General features: G+C 38.7%; 1 protein-coding gene across 1 annotated transcript in view; it reads left to right on the top strand.

Moving 5' to 3' along the window:
• Positions 1–18,081, top strand: part of klf5l (Kruppel-like factor 5 like) — a 63,273-nt gene extending 45,192 nt beyond the window's left edge. Inside the window, exon 5 of the mRNA XM_043704643.1 lies at positions 14,892–18,081. Coding sequence (XP_043560578.1) covers positions 14,892–15,070 — 179 coding nt within the window. The 3' untranslated portion in view covers positions 15,071–18,081. The remainder of the gene's footprint in view (positions 1–14,891) is intronic.
• The last annotated feature ends 2,360 nt before the right edge of the window (positions 18,082–20,441 follow it).

Below are 20,441 nucleotides of genomic sequence, written 5' to 3'. Positions count from 1 at the left end.
ATTCGGAGTAAACCATGGAAGGAGTAAGAAATTGGCAGAGGGCAGAAAACAACAAGTATTCATCTGATGAATTGTACAAGGGTTGTGGGGGTGTTTAGGGGAGCAAGGTTGACTACTCAATGGGATACCTTGGGGCTCATTACTGGGACCGTTACTATATAAATTTGCATTAACAATCTCGATTCAGAAAATTAATGTGCAGTCGTCAAATTGTAAAATACACCAAACTGGAATAGGCGAGGAAATGAGACTGAATAAGAAATGACAGTCTGAATGAGGCTGAATATGAAAGTTGGCTGATCAGTGAGGAATGACATTGCAGATAAATGTAAAGTAGTATATATGGCAAAGGAAAACAATGACATGCATATTCCATAAATGGAGCTGATATTGTTAGAAAATTGAGTTGAAGGAAATAGAGACTTGCAGATTCCTCGAGGATATATTTCTCATTTACATTGAAATGTATTCTGAATGAAGAACAGCAATCAACAAAACTAATAGGATATTGAATTATACAGTCAAGAAAAGAAGTAATAGCTACATTAGGCTGAATTTTATCAAAAATTGGTTGCGCACTTTTTGTAGTGTTTGGTAGGGTATCACTCCATGAGGCCAGCATATTTTCACATCTCATGCGATTATCCCAAACTCACCGCATTAACTACTTACCACACCAATGGAACCCTGCAAATCATCTGATGCTAGCTCAATAACCTTCTCTGCTCCACTCAGGTAATGCCACCATCTTCTCTCTGCAAGCTCACACTCACTCTATTACTGCTACTGAATCCACTTCCCAACAAAGGATCATACTCAACTACTCTCACTGTTGCATGCAACATCATACCTCACTCATTCTCACCCATTCCAACTCCCCACACTACTAACCCTGGGTGACCTCTGTGTTGCCCTGTCATTCATTCGAACCCTCATAACCTTTCCCCAACCTACAGCAGCATTAACAACTGTGCCACCCACTTTCATCAGACTCAATCTCTCCTTTTCTCTCATTCTGGGAGAAAACAACCCACAGTATGGCAAAAAGAGCTGGAGAAAAACTGGGATGGGATTCCCAACATTTGTCTTCTTGCCACCAAGCAAAGAATCTTTGACTGTGACCAGCCTGACTGACCAGCCTAAGCCCCTGGACTGATACTGGAGACTGTTGCCAAGTTACTGTACCAAAAAACCCTGCCTGAGGTGTGTCTCCCTTTGTCCATCTGAGGACTGCTCTCATTCAACTTTGAGACACAGCCATTTGCTTGAAGCACACACACTGCATTTGGTCCATATATGGCTGGTACACAGTGCTGGTTTCAGATTGACAAAGCATTGTGCCACAGAGCAACATGTATATACCTTTGACTGATGACTACTAGCAACCATAACAAGCTGCCTAGGTTTTGTGTTTGTGCTAAAAGATAAGGCAAGACAGAAGTCTTGTGAGCCCATTAGCTCTGACTTGAGGGGACATACTGCAGAAAGACAAGGCTAGGAGAGATGATGTAAGTAGGCTCAAAGTGAATGAGGACTGATAGGGCAAGCAAGTACCCAGAAGATGCAACCTGATCCAATCCATTGGCTGGGTATGTGTCCCTGTATACAAAGTGTTCTTGCAACAGCATTACAGTGAGAATGCTGGTGTGCTTCAAAGCCCAACATTGCAGCATCTTCTAAATGGATCAGATATATACTATGATGATGCACTGAAGCTGGCACATGCTGGATGCCAAGATTCCTGGATGAGTTGCATGCAGTTGCTATCCATGGAGTGTGCCCTGTGATTATTATTTTAAAATATGTTTTAGAAATAGTACGAAGGTATACTGGTTCAAGCCAGTAGAAGATAATTTTAGGATGTCAGGAAAGTCTTCACCGCACAGACATCAACACATGGAATAAGTTTCTAGATGGAGTATTGGAGACAAAATTGTTGAGAAACTGTAGGAGACAACAGTGATGAGGGGTGAAGTGGGATGTGGGTTAGTTGAGTGTGGGGGCATGTGCGATGCTGCACGTATTTCTCTGGAGAGGTTAATTTAATTGGGTTGAATGGCCATCTGCAACTATCATCTTGTGAAGTTCACGAGTACTATTATGAGTTTTAACTTCCCCAAGTAAATCAGGAAATTGTAAATATTTCCACTATTCTCATTTCTATGCTCTGTAGGTTGTCTCTTGGAGAGAAATGAGACAATTCAATACCAGTGCTGTAGCAACAAGATAATCATTTCTAATTTAATTCAGTGAAACTTGGCCTTCTAGTCCCTATAATTAAACAGTCATTGTCTCATAAGCAGGCTTTTTAGAGTCGATAAGTTGTCATTGAATTTAATAAGAGCTGAACCTTCTACTAATGCAGCAAAGTCACTGGTTAGAACTGAAAGGAAGGCGAGCCGATAATTTCTACAAGGGAGAGAGTCAACCTGCAGGTTCAACCCCAACTCATGGCAATCAGCCACAGGCTAGGGAACTCAATTCTGATCACATTTACATCTATCTGCTACTTTGTCCTTTATAAATGAAGTGGTAATTTTGAAAATGGATTTTTTAGCACCATTATCTTGATTATTATTGTTGAATAAGACCAAACTTAAACCATCCGTTAATTCTAGAGCAGAGCAGAATTTTCCCATCCTTGCATGGTAGTAAAGGTGGGAAAATACAGGGAGAATGAAAATACTTTTCCTGACAGAACAAACTCACAGAGGCAGCAGTCCCCTCAAAGACAGAGCTCCTAAATTTGTTTGCACATATGAGATGCTTTTGTTGCCTCGGCCATATTGCAGAATTTCAAGATTGGCCATATACACAATGCCTTTCCATGTGGTGAGGTCACTGGAGCCAGATAACCAAGAGGGCACCAATGACTTCCTTTTGAAGTGTTTTCAAGCAATGCAGAAACACTAGATAATTTTTATTGCTCCTCAAAGTCACTAGTTGACCACTGAGGAAAATACTTACAGCTCTTGTGTGCTGGCATGCAGCATGTTAACCAGTTACTGCAGCAACTTGGCAACAGATGGTAATGCTGAAAACAGCAACTCACAGTGACAATTATTAGCTTCTGTCAGCACTTGTGACAAAACCTGTCTCTCAAGAATTGATTCTTCTGCCATCGGTATGTGTGCAATATGAAGATACCTCATCTGAAGTGAATTTGTTTGCTTAGTGTCCGTCATCTTTCATGGATAGAAGTATGCTTGCCATGGCCATTCAGCTCCTGTAATTTTAACACCTGTAAGAGTAATAAAAAGATGGGGTACTGGGCTAATGGTCAGATACTTGGTAGTGTGGATGAGCAGAGGGATCTTGGTGTCCATGTACACAGATCTCTGAAAGTTGCCACCCAGGTAAATAGTGCGGTGAGGAAAGCATATGGCGTACTGGCTTGTTTAGATAGGGTTGACCATGAGAACCTTTTTTCCATGTATGGAGTCAGCTATTACGAGGGGGCATAGCTTTAAATTAAGGGGTGGTAGGAATAGGACAGATGTTAGTGGTAGATTCTTTACTCAGCGAGTCGTGAGTTCATGGAATGCCCTGCCAGTAGCAGTGGTGGACTCTCCCTCTTTATGGGCATTTAAACGGTCTTTGGATAGGCATATGGAGGATAGTGGGCTAGTGTAGGTTAGGTGGGCTTGGATCGGCGCAACATCGAGGGCCAAAGGGCCTGTATTGCACTGTATTTTTCTATGTTCTAAGAGGCAAGCATATAAATCGTAAAGCAGGGTCTTTCTGACAAAATTGTAGAATAGTTGAGTGATTAATAGATAAAGGTAACTTCATATAGCTTTTTGTAGTTTGTAATTCTCACATCAGTGATACTGCTATGAGATAACTGAAGCAGCTCTAATGCTTTTTAAGATGGTCCATTCTCCTTAAAATGGTCATTTTTGCAGGCAGTGCAAAAATGGGAATACTCCCTTTGCCAACGCCAGATCCTGTTTTCTCAAGCCACATGAGCAGAGCACTAAGCCCAGTCACACAGATCAGAAATATATTATTCTCAGTCATTGAATATATTGGGGCAGCATGGTGGCTCAGTGGATAGCACTGCTGCCCCACAGCACCAGGAACCTGGGTTCGATTCCAGCCTTGGTCAACTGTGTGTGTGAAGTTTGCACATTCTCCTTATGACTGTGTGGTTTTCGTCCGGTTGCTCCAGCGTCCTCCGACAATCCAAAGATGTGCAGGTTAAATGGATTGGCCATGCTAAATTCCCCATAGTGTCCACAGATGTGGAGGGTGGATTAGCCATGGAAAATGCAGGGTTACAGGGATAGGGTGGGGGTGTGAGTCTGGATGGGATACTCTTCGGATAGTCAGTGTGGATTTATTAGGCTGAATTGCTTGTTTTCATGAGGTAAGGATCCTATCATACTTTAATAAGCAGAAAGTGAAAGTCATGCACTATGATTTTCAACCAATTGCACAGTTCACTTAACAAATACAGGGTGGATTCCATAGCAGCAGCAGCTGAGGTTGTTTGGAACCTACCTGGTTCTAATGTAGTTGTCTATTAGTAAACAGAGGATAAACTATTATTTAGAACTTTCACTTCATGAGTAGCTATTGTAATGATTCTGAGCTGCTGGATACATGGTAACTTGATCAAATCCATGTATTGCTGATATCAAAATGCTAATATTCATCTTTGCTTGAAAACTGAGAATTGCTTTGAAGTGTCCATATCTAACACTTGTATTAGTTTGAAAAGCTGTGCAAATTGATTGTGAGTCTAACAAACAGAGAAAAAAAAGTTTATTTTTCCCTCATTCAGACCCCACTTATCTAGTTGTGTTTGCATTTTTCAACTGATAACAGTTAAGTGCTGGGCAATGCTGGCCCATACAAACTGCTGTGGCACTTGTCCCTGTGAAAAGCTTATCTCTGATGGCTTAATTGTTGCCTTATTCTTGCTTTGATAGTATGTAGATGAATTATTAAAGACTGATTTCATTTCAACAACAAATTCTGATTTGTTTCATGCTAAGCTCCAATGTCAACCCTCTTGGCAGATCTATAACTGGGAGTTAATTCAATATGTATTAGGATATGAATTGGTTTATCTCTATTGCATAGATTCAATATGTCATAGACAGTAATGTGACAGTATAGTCAGTGTAGCTATCTTATTGAAACATGGATGATTCCAAAAGGTTTGACATGCTAATGTTCAGGGAATCTAGTACCAAGAGATGCTGTTTCAAAATAAGGGGTTCTCATTTAAAACAGAAATAATATGGAAATTATGAGACAAATTCAATTAAGATATGCCAGAAGGCATTGCATGATTATTTGCCTAGAAATAGAGATTAATAATGTAACATTATTTAATATATTACATTTGGTTAGTTCAAAGAATGACCTTGAGACAGTCACAAACTGCTATTTAAACATATACCAGAATGCATACCCACCAGTTAAGAGTTAGTGCTAACCTATTGATTTGATTTGATTTTTAATACAACTGTAACACAGAACAGCATGAAGTAATGATTCTTCTTTGCTGGAGATCTATTGCAGAAGAGGCTTATTATGGGATTTAAGGTCTAGGATTTCTTCAGGAAATGTTATTAATTACTTAGCTCTTTCTAGCCTAGAGTACAGGAAAGCACTGCCGACATTTGTTTCTCAAATTAGTGTTTTGAGTGTATTTTAGAATCCTTGGCAAACTCCAGTCCGTTAGATTCAAGTTTCACATGGTCATCAGAAGCTAGAAAAGTAGACAAATTGGTGGGAGACTGTCAATGTTACTAAATTTTTGAAATACCAATTGTCATAGTGATCTGCTGATTGATAGGGTTGCCAATTGTGGTTAGCTGAAATATGCTTGACATGAAATTTGATCATATGGCATTTAGTTGCACAGCACATGATGTCTTACAACAAAGTTTTTCCACTGTATGTAAACGTTATGCATTTACCTTACAATGATTGGATCTTCAGTAATTGAGTATCGTTGCTTGCAGATGACATAAATAGCTATCATACAAGAGATTTAGAAAATCAGGTCTACCCAGGTAGATGGAGGAAGAACAAAGGCTGAAAATTATTCCACTTTTTTAGATTGCTCAGCACATCTCTTGAGTTGAGTTGAGTTAGGATGGGTGGCAGGGGAGGAGTGTCTTCATTTACCATTCCTAAATACTCCCAGACTCTAGGAAGATAGAAAACCCCATGGCAGAATGTTATAGGGGCCTGAATGATGTGGGCTATGGCAAAATTTGTGGCAGAATTACTTGAAAAGCTGCTGATTCTCAAAACATTGTCAGGAGCAGTTTATTGCATCTTTTATGGATCTGACTTGAGGTGGGTTTCTTGTTAGGTGTGGCAAGTTGCGAATTCAGACCAATTATAGATTGCTAAAGGCCTTATTAACAGCATAACTTGCCTTATTAATTTTCAGCTATCTTACCAAGCACCCTGAACAAGCCAGATGTTGAGAATTCTCTACTGGATGTCAAACCGACTGGCAGCTTCAGTTTGCCACTGGCTGCAAAATGCCTCCATGTTGCTCAGCACCAAACAGCCTCTTAGGGCATGTTTCCAGCATGGACTGCAGCCACTTGCACTGCTTATCCATGGACACTGGCATCTGACATTAGCCAATTGCCTCATGATCCTCATAGCACCTCTCGAAACTACTTGCAGACTGCTTATGAAGCAAAGTTTTGCATTTTAGGGTGCACTGGCAACCAACATTGAAAGGTTGCTGCAAGATCATTTTTCACACACAGACAGGCACCCAGCTTACAGACTGAACCAGGCCGCATCTCAAGGCTACTTGCTTGCTCACAGCACCCATGCCTTGCCATGCCAGGTCTGTTAGCACATTGGCTGTTAAGCCAGAGCCAGAGGCTACCAGTGCTGCCATGTTGATGTATTCTTTTGCACAGATACAGTGATAGTCTGCTTGTCAGTAGGAATCTAGGGTGAGATACCATCTTGCTATATGGCAGACCAAATTGCAAATTTAACACCTACCGTATGTCCCAGCTACCTGTGCAGCAACACAATACATGTTTATTCAACCAAATGACCATATCAGAAAGTGGGTGGGGTCTAGTCTCAATCCAGTCAAATGGCTACTGTCTGTCAGAGGATCCTTGATGCCATCAATCACAGGCACAGTCTGCACACAGTTCAGGGGCTCGGACACAGTCTGTTGTCTAGTTGGGCTGGTCACGGTTGGGAATATGTCTGACTGCAATTGAGGGAGTAGGCAATGATCAATTCTATAAGGTTATCACAAGACTCAGGGAAATTGTGAATCGTCCACTGGGGAGAACAAACACAGTGGTCAGGGGTCTGGTCAGCCATAACTAAGTCCTGTTCTTCAAAGTAGGTCGGCAGTCCGGGATGAATAATATCCTGGGGTCTGTCCATTGAACATTGAGGGATGTGCAAGAAGCTGAGTTTTTTTTTACATGTTGAGCATAGCAAGATAATCTACTGCAGTCTGTGTTGTGTGTAAACCCAGAAGTTAGGGAGGATTAGAGAGACTTGCTAGAGGCATGGATCAAAGATACAGAGAAGAAAATATGAAGTTGCAAACCATTGACAGAAAGTGTTTCTATTCATACAGAAGAAAAGTAAAAATGTCCATGAGATTCATCTTCTGTTCCAGGACACTTCATATGGGAGAGTTCATAATCTTAGGCAAAAGAAGAGTGGGCGAATGAGAGCAAAGTGGGGGTGAATGGGAATGGCAGTTTCTAAGGGAACTGATTAAATAGAAAAATAAGTTATAAACAAGTACCCAAAAATGTAAAGAGGCTTGGGAGGAGGCTATTATGAATCATGAACACCAGCATGGGCCAGTTGTATCAAATAGTTCATTAGAGTGCTATTCGTATTATTATAAAATGGCTATTGTTACATCCAAAGTGCAGATATTATTTTGGAGTTTTCTTCTGTCCGTTCGTCCAAGAAATAGATACCTGTTTAGTGATTGATCCATGGGCAGAATGTGCGCTGTACGTGGGCTTTCAGATTCTGGCAAAAGCATATGTGTAGTGACTGTACCAAGGTCAGGTAGCCCACATAGAATATGAATTCCCTGATTGGGACTGTTAATCTGATCCAATCAGGGATCCCTGACTGACAGATAAAAACAGGAGTGTCAGAGGTTCTGTTCACTCTGAGGAAGCTGGATCAGTGTCAAGAACTCTCCACAAGTAAATAAAGGGTGAATTGGCGCCGGGATATTGGTCTCTATGGAGTTATTTCAGTATGAACATCATGCAGGCCTTTGAATCAAACCTGATCTGGCCATTCCCTTCTTTCTGCAGCAATCACTTAGTAGAAATCCACCTGATGTATCCCAACCTCCTTTCTCCATGTCTTTTCATTCTGGGGCTCAATGGTGAGAAACATGGAGCCTTGCTAGTGTTTTGCTGCAATCTATTTACTCAGTGAACCAGTCGTTGTGCTATTGATTGTTTCTACACTCTTTATGTTTCACCCGAGAACTCAGACTCTGCCTTGGAGTTACTCCTATCAAACACAATATTTTGTTTTGTTTGAAACTTGGTGTTCATTAAATGATTACCATTTTCCAATAAAAGCAAATAGTTGAAGGGGCATTTTTTATAAAAACAAACCAGCAAATATTTGAGGTCCAAAGTACCTCTGAATTTCCTTCATTCAGCTTTATTATTCCTACTATCTGAAAACTGTGCTAATATTTGGACCACACCCAGTACAAAAAGCCATTCACCTTGGCATTTTCTTCTATTTATAAAGTTTCTGTTGACTTGGGCAGAACCTATTCCAAAGAGGCTCATTATTTGACCTTTATGTGTTGGTCTTTCTAACAAAGAGGCAGATCGGCCAGATAGATTTTCTTGCCATTGTTCTATTGTCAGGAATTTTTACCTCTTGGTGCTTAGTAGGAAGTGCAAACAAAATGTGATGAATGGAGAAAAATCTAATTATGTAAAGAGAGATCAATAGCCTTGCCAACTTGAAAATCCAAGGGTTCACATATGTGATTTCTGAGAGTGACAGTGTACAAGGTAATGCAAAAGTATACGTCATTTTAAAATTCAAAAATTACTGATTGATAATGCCATCCTTTCCTTTTCCAAGTAATGCTTTGAATATTTTGTCTAAACAGTAAATGGTCATGATAATCTGAGAAGTCTATATCAAACTTGTCCACTAGAGTTAGTAACATTAGTGATTGAGGATAGTACACAACATTGTGTTGTCCAGCAGCTGGGCTGTACACAATGATGACCCCAATAACCTTTTCCTGCCTTCTTTTCATACATGAGCATGATAATAAATCAAGTAATAATACAGCTCTCCACACAGCCATTGATACAAACACTAGTTTTCTATAAATACAAATAATCCAAGAACAGAGTACTTAATAGATTTGTGATTTGATGCAAAAGAAGCCACATATCCAATAGCAACTGATAGTTCATTTCTCAAAATTGATGATGTACAAACCATACCTTTGTGGTTATTTCCACAGAATTTTGTCTTCAACTGTTGTATTTTTTTTCCTAGTTTTTAATTGTCAGGTGAAACCCTTGATTCCTTGTTGCTTACAGTTGTCAAAATTTCAATGGCCCATAGTGAAGGATGGAATTTTAGAACTTAGTTTTTATTCACTTAGAATTTTTATTTACATTATATGCAATGCACCTCCAACAAAAAAAAGTCATCTTTTAGCCAGCTCCAAGTTGATATTTTTGAATCAACTTGTTCAGTGATGTTATTAAACATCTCTGAAACAGATGGGGCTGGAACCCAGATCTTTTGGTCGAGAGGTAAGGACACTACCACTGCACCACAAGAGCCTTTCTAGTCTGCTCCAACTGTACCAAATTAACAGTGTACAAGTGTGGATTAATGTGGAGGAAAGCCAGCACAGAATGTTCATAGACAAGTCATGCTTAATCAACTTGATTGAGCATTTTTGATGAGGTAACAGAGGGATAAGAAGTGAATACAGTTAAGGTATTGTGCACAGATTTCAAAAGGTAATAAACCTGTCAGCAAAATTGAAGGCCATGAAATGAAAATGACAGTGGCAATTCTGATACCAATTGGTTGAGTGACAGGAAACAAAGTAATGGAGAACAGTTGTCTTTCAGATTGGAGAACAGTATACAGTATAACTCCCGAAAGGTTGATACTAGGGCCACTACTTTTCTTTGGGTACTTACCCAAAGAAAAGTAGTGGCCCTAGTATCAACCTTTGGACACAAAAGCAATATTTGAAAATAGCACTAAAGTTAGAAGTACAGTGAACTGTATGAAGGATATTGGTAAATATCACGAGGGCTGGTGCGTGTGTGGAGAGGAAGAAGATGAAATTTAATGCAGGTAAGTAACAAATAATACATTTTGGCAGGAAAATGAGAAGACATAATTTATAATAAAGTGCAAAATTGTAAGGTGGTCAAAAACAGAGCTCTAGTGCACAAATCCTTGAAGGTAACTGGACAAGTTGAGCAACTGGTTAACAAGGCATATGACACCCTGGGCATAAAGTACAAAAGAAGTTGAATTGATCTTTCATAAAATACTGATTTAGGCTCAATTGGAGAAACATTTCCAATTCTGGCCACTGATGTTTAGGAAGAATGTGAATCAAACCTTTGGATAGGTGCAGAAAAGATTCATAAGGGCTGTTCATTGAAGAACAAATTCAGTTATACAGATAGGTTGGCAGATAGGACTAGACCAGATTGGGATGAATGGTCGTCATGAACATGTTGGAGCAAAGAGTCTGTTTCTGTGCTGTATGACTTGATAACTCTATAAATGGTTATAACCTGGATTACACTGAGTCTGATGGAAATGCATTCAATTTCTGAAAGGAATTGGATAAGCACCTAAACAACAGTGGATGTGTAAGTTTCAGGGTAGTTGGACTAGCTGAGTTACAGAGGGCCAGCATGGGCACAATAGGATGAATGGCCACCTTCTGGACATATAGAATCCCTACAGTGTGGAAACAAGCCCTCCGGCCCAACAAGACACGGAATCAAACCTGGGTCCCTGGTGCTGTGAGGCAGCAATGCTAACCACTGAGCCTCCGTGCTGCCCCATTCTGTGATTCTAAGATTTTGCTGTAACTTTAGTGTCCAAGGGTGATTGTTACATTTAACTCAGTACTTATGTTGTTTTATTTTATTTTTGGCCTGTTCACTGTTGTAAGCACCCACCTAAAAATAAAGACTTTCATTTCTGTAGTGTTGTTCATAACCTCTGAGGTCTTAAAGTGTTTCCAGCTAATTAACTAACCCGATCTTCTGATCCCTGGTTTTTTGTGGAAACATAATATCCAATTTGCACACAATCACTTGTCACAGGTAGCATTGTGTTAATGACCTGAATACTATTTTAATGGTGTTGATTGACCGATTTATAAAAGGGAAAATTGCTCTCCTCTTCTATGAAACAGCTCCATGAAATCCTTTACATTCCTCAAAGAGAGCTAACATAGCCTTAGCTTAATGGGTAAACTGAAGGATGACCACTCCTGAAAGTCAAAGCACTCCATCTGTCTCAGCCTGCACTTTGTGTTGGAGTGGGACTTGAACCAACATCCTCTGATTCAGGCAAAAGAGCTACACCATTGACATCTATGGTAGAATCTTCTGGTTTTGGCAAATGTCTTGTTCCCTTATTAAAAAGATGCTGAGACATTGAGCTAACACCTGAGGACTAGGTCTGCCAGTCCAATCTTCCTCTATTCAGGTTGTTCAGAATTCAGAACAACCTCGGTTGTCCAAATGGCAATTATCTGAATTTCGGATTATCCGAACAAGATCTCAAGGTCCCATAAAGACATTGTCCGGATAACTGAGGTTGTTCTGTACCATTTTTCATTAAAATCAAATCCCCAGGGGCAAAAGTCACACCATTAAGAGCTGCCAGCCAATGAGAGGTCAGCAGGTCTCATTGATTCCATTCCAACTCCAGACTTAGAAAATTTCATTCTTGGTGATGCTAGGTGCGATATGGCTCTAGGAGTAGCTGCACATACCACGATTTAAACTAAAGGTCTTCTAGTGTCTGGATAGCAGAATGCATACATCCAGTAGGTCACTGATAAATCTGGCATCTTTTATTCTGTTTCATCCAATTGGTCAGTATGTGCACTAAATTACCCTGCTTTCACCTCAGTTGTTAATCTTAAACTGTGTATATATTACAGTTTTATCATTACATGGAACCTCAGAAAACCCTATTATTTTCATCCACATAATTAAATGCACTTTATTATAATTTTTCTGTCAGGAAACATACCTGGCAACACTATGCAAGCATTGTTGCATTATCAGAGATATAAACTAGCTCTGAACTTACACTGTTTCATACATTCTCATTCGACGTCAGTCAACTGACATTAGGCCATGGCGTAGCTGTGAAATTTGATTGCTTTTAAAGATGCATGAATTATGCCTGTCAATTCATGCAATGGAATAGCTAGACTCTGTTTCTCATATAGGACAAACAACATTTGAATGCAAATCCTTCCCTCAAGTTATACCTAAGTTTTTTTTGCAGGCCCCAGTGGTTTTGAAGAAATGACTCTGTTTGTACTGAACAGTAGATTCCACATTCATTGACTTTGCTAACTTAATTGATCTCAGCCCAGGAAATGTTAAAACCTCTATTTGTTTTCAACAGCATTTGGTTGGAGAAAGGAAATATTTGGCTAGGCATCTCATGTCTATCACTACACTCCTAGCAGCAGCACATACAGGTAGATATTAGAGAAAGACAGGATCAGACTAGCTATACATGTCAGATATGCTGCCAGCACTTGCTGGCGAGACACAAATGTTGGCTTGTGCTTTTCTGGTGATAAGAATTAGGATCAATCTTTTGTTCTCTTATTGAAAAAGGAAGATAGTGAAGAACCAGGCCAAATTTTGTTCCAGAGACAAGAGTTCACCTCGACCAGTTGGAAATTGATGGAAAATTCATGGCATTTCCAATGGGGAGATCCAAGGCAATTAAGCACCTGGTCAAGCGTGTCAGACTGCATCTGACTTTTCTTACAAAGAGAGGCCAATAGGTCAGAAATCCCATCGTGAGAGTTGCTAGCTAGTCAGAGACCATTAGCTCTCAATTACCAGTAACACCACTGGGAGTAATGGTCACTGCTGTAATACATTGAGGCCCAGTCCCAAGATCAGTGCTGGACCCCAAGGATAGATGAGTGATGATGGGTTGGAGGGGGAAGGCAGAGAGTAGGGAAGGGTTGTGGTTTTCCCAATGCCAGATTTTTCAGAGGCGACTAGGTGTACTTGGGAGAAATGAGAAAGCCGTGTAAATCGTGTTTAATCCATCAGCCACTACTAAATTTGGTTACACTCAGGACTTAAATGGTTCAACAATTTGTCAGTCTTCCTGCTGCTGGCATATCACCTGAACTTACCCTTGACTCCATCTCCACGTGACCTGTTACAATACTGATCCTTGAGGTGTTATATTAGCTATTTGGTTACAAAAATAAACAAGTTGAAAATCTCAGCTATTTCTAAATATGTCTTTTAGAAGAGAAAAAGAGTGTTTTATTATATAATTGCAGCAACAGTTTTAACTCCACTGCTTGGTGGAAACTGGATATTACAAAGTGAAAAATTGCAGAGATATACTTACTATCCCATTCCTGTACTTTCCCATGTTCCTCAGGACCTCTTCCTGAATTGTCTAAGCAACTATCTCTTTCAGACAGGAATCTAAATTTTAATATTGTAATCAGATTCCTATGACTCAATACAAACGTAAGAAATAGGAGCAGGAGTATGCCATTCGGCCCATCAAACCTATCCCACTGCTCGACAAGATCATGGCTGATCTGCCCCAGGCCTCAACACCTTTCTCATGCCAGTTCATCAACTCTTTGATATTTCAAAAAACTATTTACAGTCTCTCCAAATTAATCTAGCCTCCACAACTCCCTGGTGTCAAGAATTCCAGACATTCACTCCTTTCCAGGGGAAAAAATATCCGTACCATTTCAGTTTTAAATGAGTGTCCCCGTATTCTGAAACTATGTTCCTTAGTTTGAGATTCCCCCGTTAGTGGAAATATCTTCTCAACATAGAATCAGTGCAGAAAGAGGTCATATGGCCCATCAAATCTGCACTGACCATCCAAACAGCTCCTCTCTCTGCTCTGCACTTTCTTGAAGTTTCTGGCCATTTAAATGTCTGTCTGTCTTTTGCTTCTGCTGACAAAGTGCATAAGCTCACACTTTCCTACATTAAACTCCATCTACCAAGTTTTTGCTCACTTACTGACTCAACTTAACAATATCCCCTTATAAATTATTTGTATCCTTATCACAACATACCCTCTAACTCTTTTTGTGTCATCAGAAAATTTGGATAACTTACAGACTGCCCCCTCCTCCAAGTCATTAATATAGATAACAAATAATTGAGCCCCGAGGACTGATCCTTGTGGCACTCCACTAATTACATCTTTCCAACCTGAAAAAGACATGGGGACTAAAGAAAATGTTGGGGTGACAAGCAGTTGAGATATGTATGTTCCACCCATTGGTATCAGGCAGCCAGCAGCTGAACCAGCAATAATTAAAGTCTGACCAAAAAGTGTTAACTAATTATAGAGCCAGGAAGAGCATAGGCAGAATGCACATTTCATTATTAGATTTTCAAATTAGGTTCAGTCAATCAGCAGGATCATCAGGCAGAATTCTGATTTTGTCTACATTTAGTCAGTTAGAAACAGTTAGGTATACTAGTCTGAGTACAAGTGTCATGAGAAATTCACTTAGTAATTACAGTTTAGCTAAATGGTTCTCAGGAGATCTTTATATTTTGAGGTATCCTTGACTGTGCGAGAGTCACTCTATTCATATCCATTTGTTTCAATTACAGGTGAGAAGCCATACAAATGTACATGGGATGCTTGTGATTGGCGCTTTGCCCGTTCTGATGAACTCACAAGACACTACAGAAAGCACACAGGAGCAAAACCCTTCAAATGCATTGCCTGCGGTCGCTGCTTTTCACGTTCAGATCATTTGGCGCTCCACATGAAGAGACACCAGAACTAGGTGAAAACCTGTTGCCCAGACAATGAGTGTGACTGATTTTGAAAATGTACAAATGAACAAAGTACTGCCACTATTCCCACACATACATACTTACATACAAACACATCAACAGAAGAGAAATAGTTTTTGAGAGGATATATTGTTGAGAAAAAAAACAGTTGGTTACCTGGAAATCAATTATACAAAGCTTCTAATTTGCAAAAAAAGAAATAATTTTGTATTATTTATTTTTTATTTCCTGAAAAAAGCCTTCTACGCCTGATAGATTGTCTAGAAATCATTAGCATGTTAAGAAAATAAATTAATCATCAGCAATACTCAGATATTCATTCTACAAATAATAAACTTGGAGTTTAATTAACACCAGTACTTAAATCATTTTTTTAATTAAAGAACAAGACAGCACCAAGTTCAACGTGATAGCTTGAAAGTGACTGAAAGCAGACTAATTATACAAATAACATTTTGATCTTATTCTTCTCCATGTTCGTCAACAGAAGGTTATCTTGTTTGTTTTAAATAAGCTAGCACCTGGTGAAGAGAGAAATCTGATATGAACATATAACAGAGTTTGGTCAGCCATCCTGCTCTCCCTCGAAAATCAGTCTCAGTTGATGGTAGCATCATTTTGAGAATCAGCACTACAGAGTTGGAGCAATATACTGTATTTGGCCTGCACTTCTATCTCAAGGAGCACAATATTGCTGAATTTACTTTTATGCATTAATACATTTAGCATATATGTATTAACATTTCTATTGTGACATCATTCACAATCATTTCTCCCCTTATATTGGACAAAACAATGATTTCAAGCTTTTGAGAAAGTAGGTAGAATCAGATGCAACTAACAAGTTCAAAAGAAAAGCAATTCATGTTAGCCTGCAGCATGAATAATGCCTAAAATAGTAAAATCCTGAACTGCAGCATAAGCTGATTTAGGAATGCTTCCCATTTCAACTGTGCATTCAGTCAAGAGTTTTGAAAAGCAGTATGTATCATTCTGACTTTCTTGTGCATCCTAAAATTCCATACTCATTTTTTAGTTAAAACAAATTAAATGTAGCTGTCTTACAATGATCAGCTATTGTGAAGCAATTATAATTAAAGCTGAGAAAAAATGAAAAGAAATTTGCAATTTAACTCTTGAATTAAATTGAAGTGAACATAACCTCAGTATCCTGTGCCAAGAGTTCCAGCTTGAAATATGCCATTACTCTTGTTATTATCCTGATGTATATAAATTGCTAAATATTAATTTCATTGATGAAAGGCATTTGAATGTAAACAATTTGCGTAAAGACATGTTTTTGGTAATCACCATTGTGAAGAAGATTCATTTTTAGAAAGTTCTGGATATAATGCACGGTAGAAAAAATGTTATAATCAACCATTGTCATTGGTTATCCCAACTGTTGTAACTGGTGAGCATAAGCATTACTGCTCGTTATTTTTAAGATTATCTATTTAAAATAACTTTCATCACCTGATTTGGATTAAGGTTGATCTGACCTTGTTTTTAAAATCCCAGTGTACTAATTCAGCTAGTTTCCATAAGCACTAGCTAGCAACTGTGAAGTTTTATGAAGAAATTGAACTTAGTAACCAACAATGTTAAATACATTTCCATATATAATCTTAGTATTACTTAACATGGTGATAATGGATACTCTTCTTAATGTTGCTGATAAATGTTTAAACTTATGTCTCAGCAATTCATTGCAAGACAGTTTCCAAAATTAGTGGAAGGAATCATAAAATCTTTATTATTTTTGAACAATTTGTATAAATACTGAAGACAACAGATAAGTAAATTGAAAAGTGAATTAATGACATGCTCCAATCACAGTCCATGAAAGATATACATATTAAATTATGGGTATAAGTGTATGAATACACTGCAGTCATCAAAGTCTATCTGAAAATGCAAAGACTTGAACTGAGGCCTCTCAGGAACTAGGTTATTCAGATTTAATTTGGGGGGTGTCGGAGATCTTGCCAGCTACAAGGCGGAAGCAGCTCAGGAAAGTCAGGCTTGATGTTTGGTCAACAATTATCAATCTGGATATTTGCTATGTTTGGCTGCAAAAGAGGAAAGAAATCTCAGCTATATTATAATCATAAGCAAGTAATATGTCCTAGAAATTGCCTGTTTGGGTAATGATGCATGCGACCATTAGTCCCAGCCCTCATTTATTGTATAGGTTCACAACTATCCAACATCCCAATGCGGGTTATCACTTTCAGGAAAGGAAGGGAGAGAATTGGATCGGTTCTTAACAATGACATCCACAAATTCTCCGAAGTGAATTTTACCAATTTGGTTGAATCTTGGGGAGAAAGTGATTCAGTAAAAATTTTAAATGCAATGTTAACAAGATTGATAGCAGTGATTATTGTCCTCACCTTGGACCATTCTGGCTGACAATCAAGGAGGTAGCATGGATAAGATGATCTAACTTTTTGAAAGAGAATAGGGCATTAAAAATACCCTAAACTACCAAAAGACATTAAAAAAACTTGATTCTGTAGATACTTAATTAAAAAATAATCGGTTAACTAAATTTACATTAATTTCAAAGTTGCACAAGAAGCTTGCAGCAGAATTAACTTTGATGGGAGATTCAGTGTGGGGTTGTATACTATTGGATGGGAAGTTTACACTAAACTTGTGGCTCATAACGTTTTTAATTATACGTTAGTTTTCTATCAAGTGCCCTAAGAAACATTGGTATGTAAATACAGGGATATCTAGTGATGTATATAATTTTTATAAGACGTTAAAGTAATGTTTATATTCTGAACAAAGGGGAAGACAATGGTGGTAGTTTTGCTTTGGTTTGTTTTAAATGTATCAGTTATTTTTTTAAAGTAGTGTTTCACAAATCTGAAGAAAAAATCAATATGAATGTTTAAAACAAAAATTTTTCAATATACAGTGATTTAGGATTTTGTTAAAAGCTGTACTGTAAAATAAGAGAAAATGAACAAAATAAAATGATGAAACATTACGCTTTTTTTGCGTTTCTAGTTTATTCCATTTTGCCAGGTTACTTGACACTCTTATTTAGTCAATTTCTGGTGCCAATACCAAGGCTAGTGATTTTAACTCACCTCTTGAAAATGATTCTTTTATGTTTGGACCGAGTCTGTAATGGGTTTAATTGCTGAGTAGCCCTTGCGGTACCTAAACTAAGCACAACTGAACAAAATATTGCGTGAAGTGCTAATTGATAGCACTAACAATGACATCTTCCATCACTTCACTGATAATTGACCAATGAGACTGTAATTGGCTGGATTGGATTTAACATGCTTTTTGTGGTCAAGACATACCTGTGCATATTTCCATATTACCTTGTAGATGTCTGTTTTGGATCTGTACCAGAACAACTTGGTGATGAACACAGGTAGTTCTGTGACACAAGTCTTCAGTACTGCTGCCAGGATGTTGTCAGTGACCATAACCCAGGCTATCTCCAGTACCTTCTGCAGTTTCAACAGTTTGAATTATTGAAGGCAACAGATAGGTAAATTGAAAAATGAATTAATGACTTGCTCCTATCATAGTCCATGAAAGATAGAGACATTAGATTATAAGTATAAGTATATAAATATACTGCAGTCATCAAAGTCTGTCTGAAAATGCAAAGAATTGAGCTGAGGCCTTTTTGGAACTAGATTACTCAGATTTAATTTGGGGCAGGAAATTGAATTGGCTGAAGACTGGCATCTATGATGTTGGGAACTTCAGGAGTAGGACACTCATTCTCTGAGCACCTCCGGCTGAAGATGATTACCAATGCTTCGGCCTGCTTTTTGCGATGTTTGTTGAGCTGCCCCATCCAGAATGAAGGGGATATTTGTGGATCCTCCTCCTCCAGTTAGTGGCTCGATTGTCCATGGAATATATAGCACTGCAGAGTTTGGATTTGATTTGTTGCTTTTGGAATGATTTTTCTCCGTCTATCACTTGCTCTGTGTGATCTGGAGCATGCTTGTAATCTTGTGTTCTAACTTCACCATGTCTGTACGTCAATTTTTGGTATATCTGAATCTCAATTTTTGGTATGTCCGATGCTTCTTCTGACATACTGTCCTGTATATTTCATTAAAAATGAACTTCATCCAGAATGGCCATACTACATTTAAAAAGGCTATTCCAGCTGTTTTCTGGCCTTGGTAAACAGGCTGGACCTTTAAGATAGCTGCATGATAGCACAACATGTGACATTCTGATATAAAGGTACAACCTCCCTTACAGTCATTCACTCTCTATCATGAGACAATGTAATGCATTCAGCCAATCAGCTAGGTGTATGACATGTGCAGTAACATCAGTAAGTACAGAATGCAGACTGTGGGTACAAATCTTTGGTATTGTAGTCATTTAAATAGTGTTGTTAATAAACTTCAAGACATCTGTCTCAAGAAGAACCCATCTCTTTGTGGTGTATAATATATATGTGCTAACATATAGAAAATCACAAAGTGCATAAGTGTCTGTACTTGCTTTTTACAACAGCAACTCACCTTGGATCGTTTCTATCTTTTACACATACCACTACAAATGTTTTCTCCTCAGGTAATTCATCTATCCAAATGACACCTTCCATCACATCACTGATAATTGGGAGTAGACCGTTGGGACTGTAATTGGCCGGATTGGATTTAACATTTTTTTTATGGAGAGGACATACCTGTGCATGTTTCCTTATTACCTTGTATATGTCTGCTTTGGTGATGGACGCAGGTAGTTCTGTCACACCCGTCTTCACTCCTGCTGCCAAGATGTTGTCAGTAGCCATAGCCCTGGCTATATTCAGTGCCTTCTGTGGATCTTTAATATCATGTGGAGTGAATAGAATTGCCTGAAGACTGGCATCTCTGAGTGGGATACGATATTTCTTTAGAAAGCAAGGTTTGATTCTGACCCCAGCATATTGATGGATGATACATTCTTGATCCTAACCACTCTCGAGAGGAAAGGTTTTCCACAGGTCAACATTGCTTCCTTTGCCAATCACTTCAAGTTAGTTTCTCATATTTGACTCTTCCATCAATGACAATTTCTCTCTATCTACTCTGTCCAGATCCCTCATGATTCAAACATCTCTATTACATCTTCTGCCAACCTTCTCATCTCCAAAGAGAACAGTCTCAAGTTTTTCCCACCTATTCACATGGCCCCTCACCCTGGAACCATTCTTGCAAATCTTTTCTGTACCTTCTCTACACAGCCTTCATAAAGCTTTGTGCCCAGAACTGAATGAAATACTGAAGTCAACTTTGAACTAGTTCTTTATGCACATTGATCATAACTTCATGGATTTTGTACCATATTCTGCTATTTATAACTCCCACGATCCGG

The sequence above is a fragment of the Chiloscyllium plagiosum genome, chromosome 15 (assembly GCF_004010195.1).
Source record: "Chiloscyllium plagiosum isolate BGI_BamShark_2017 chromosome 15, ASM401019v2, whole genome shotgun sequence".
Taxonomy (NCBI): Eukaryota; Metazoa; Chordata; class Chondrichthyes; order Orectolobiformes; family Hemiscylliidae; genus Chiloscyllium; species Chiloscyllium plagiosum.
This window is presented reverse-complemented; position numbering and strand designations above follow the sequence as displayed.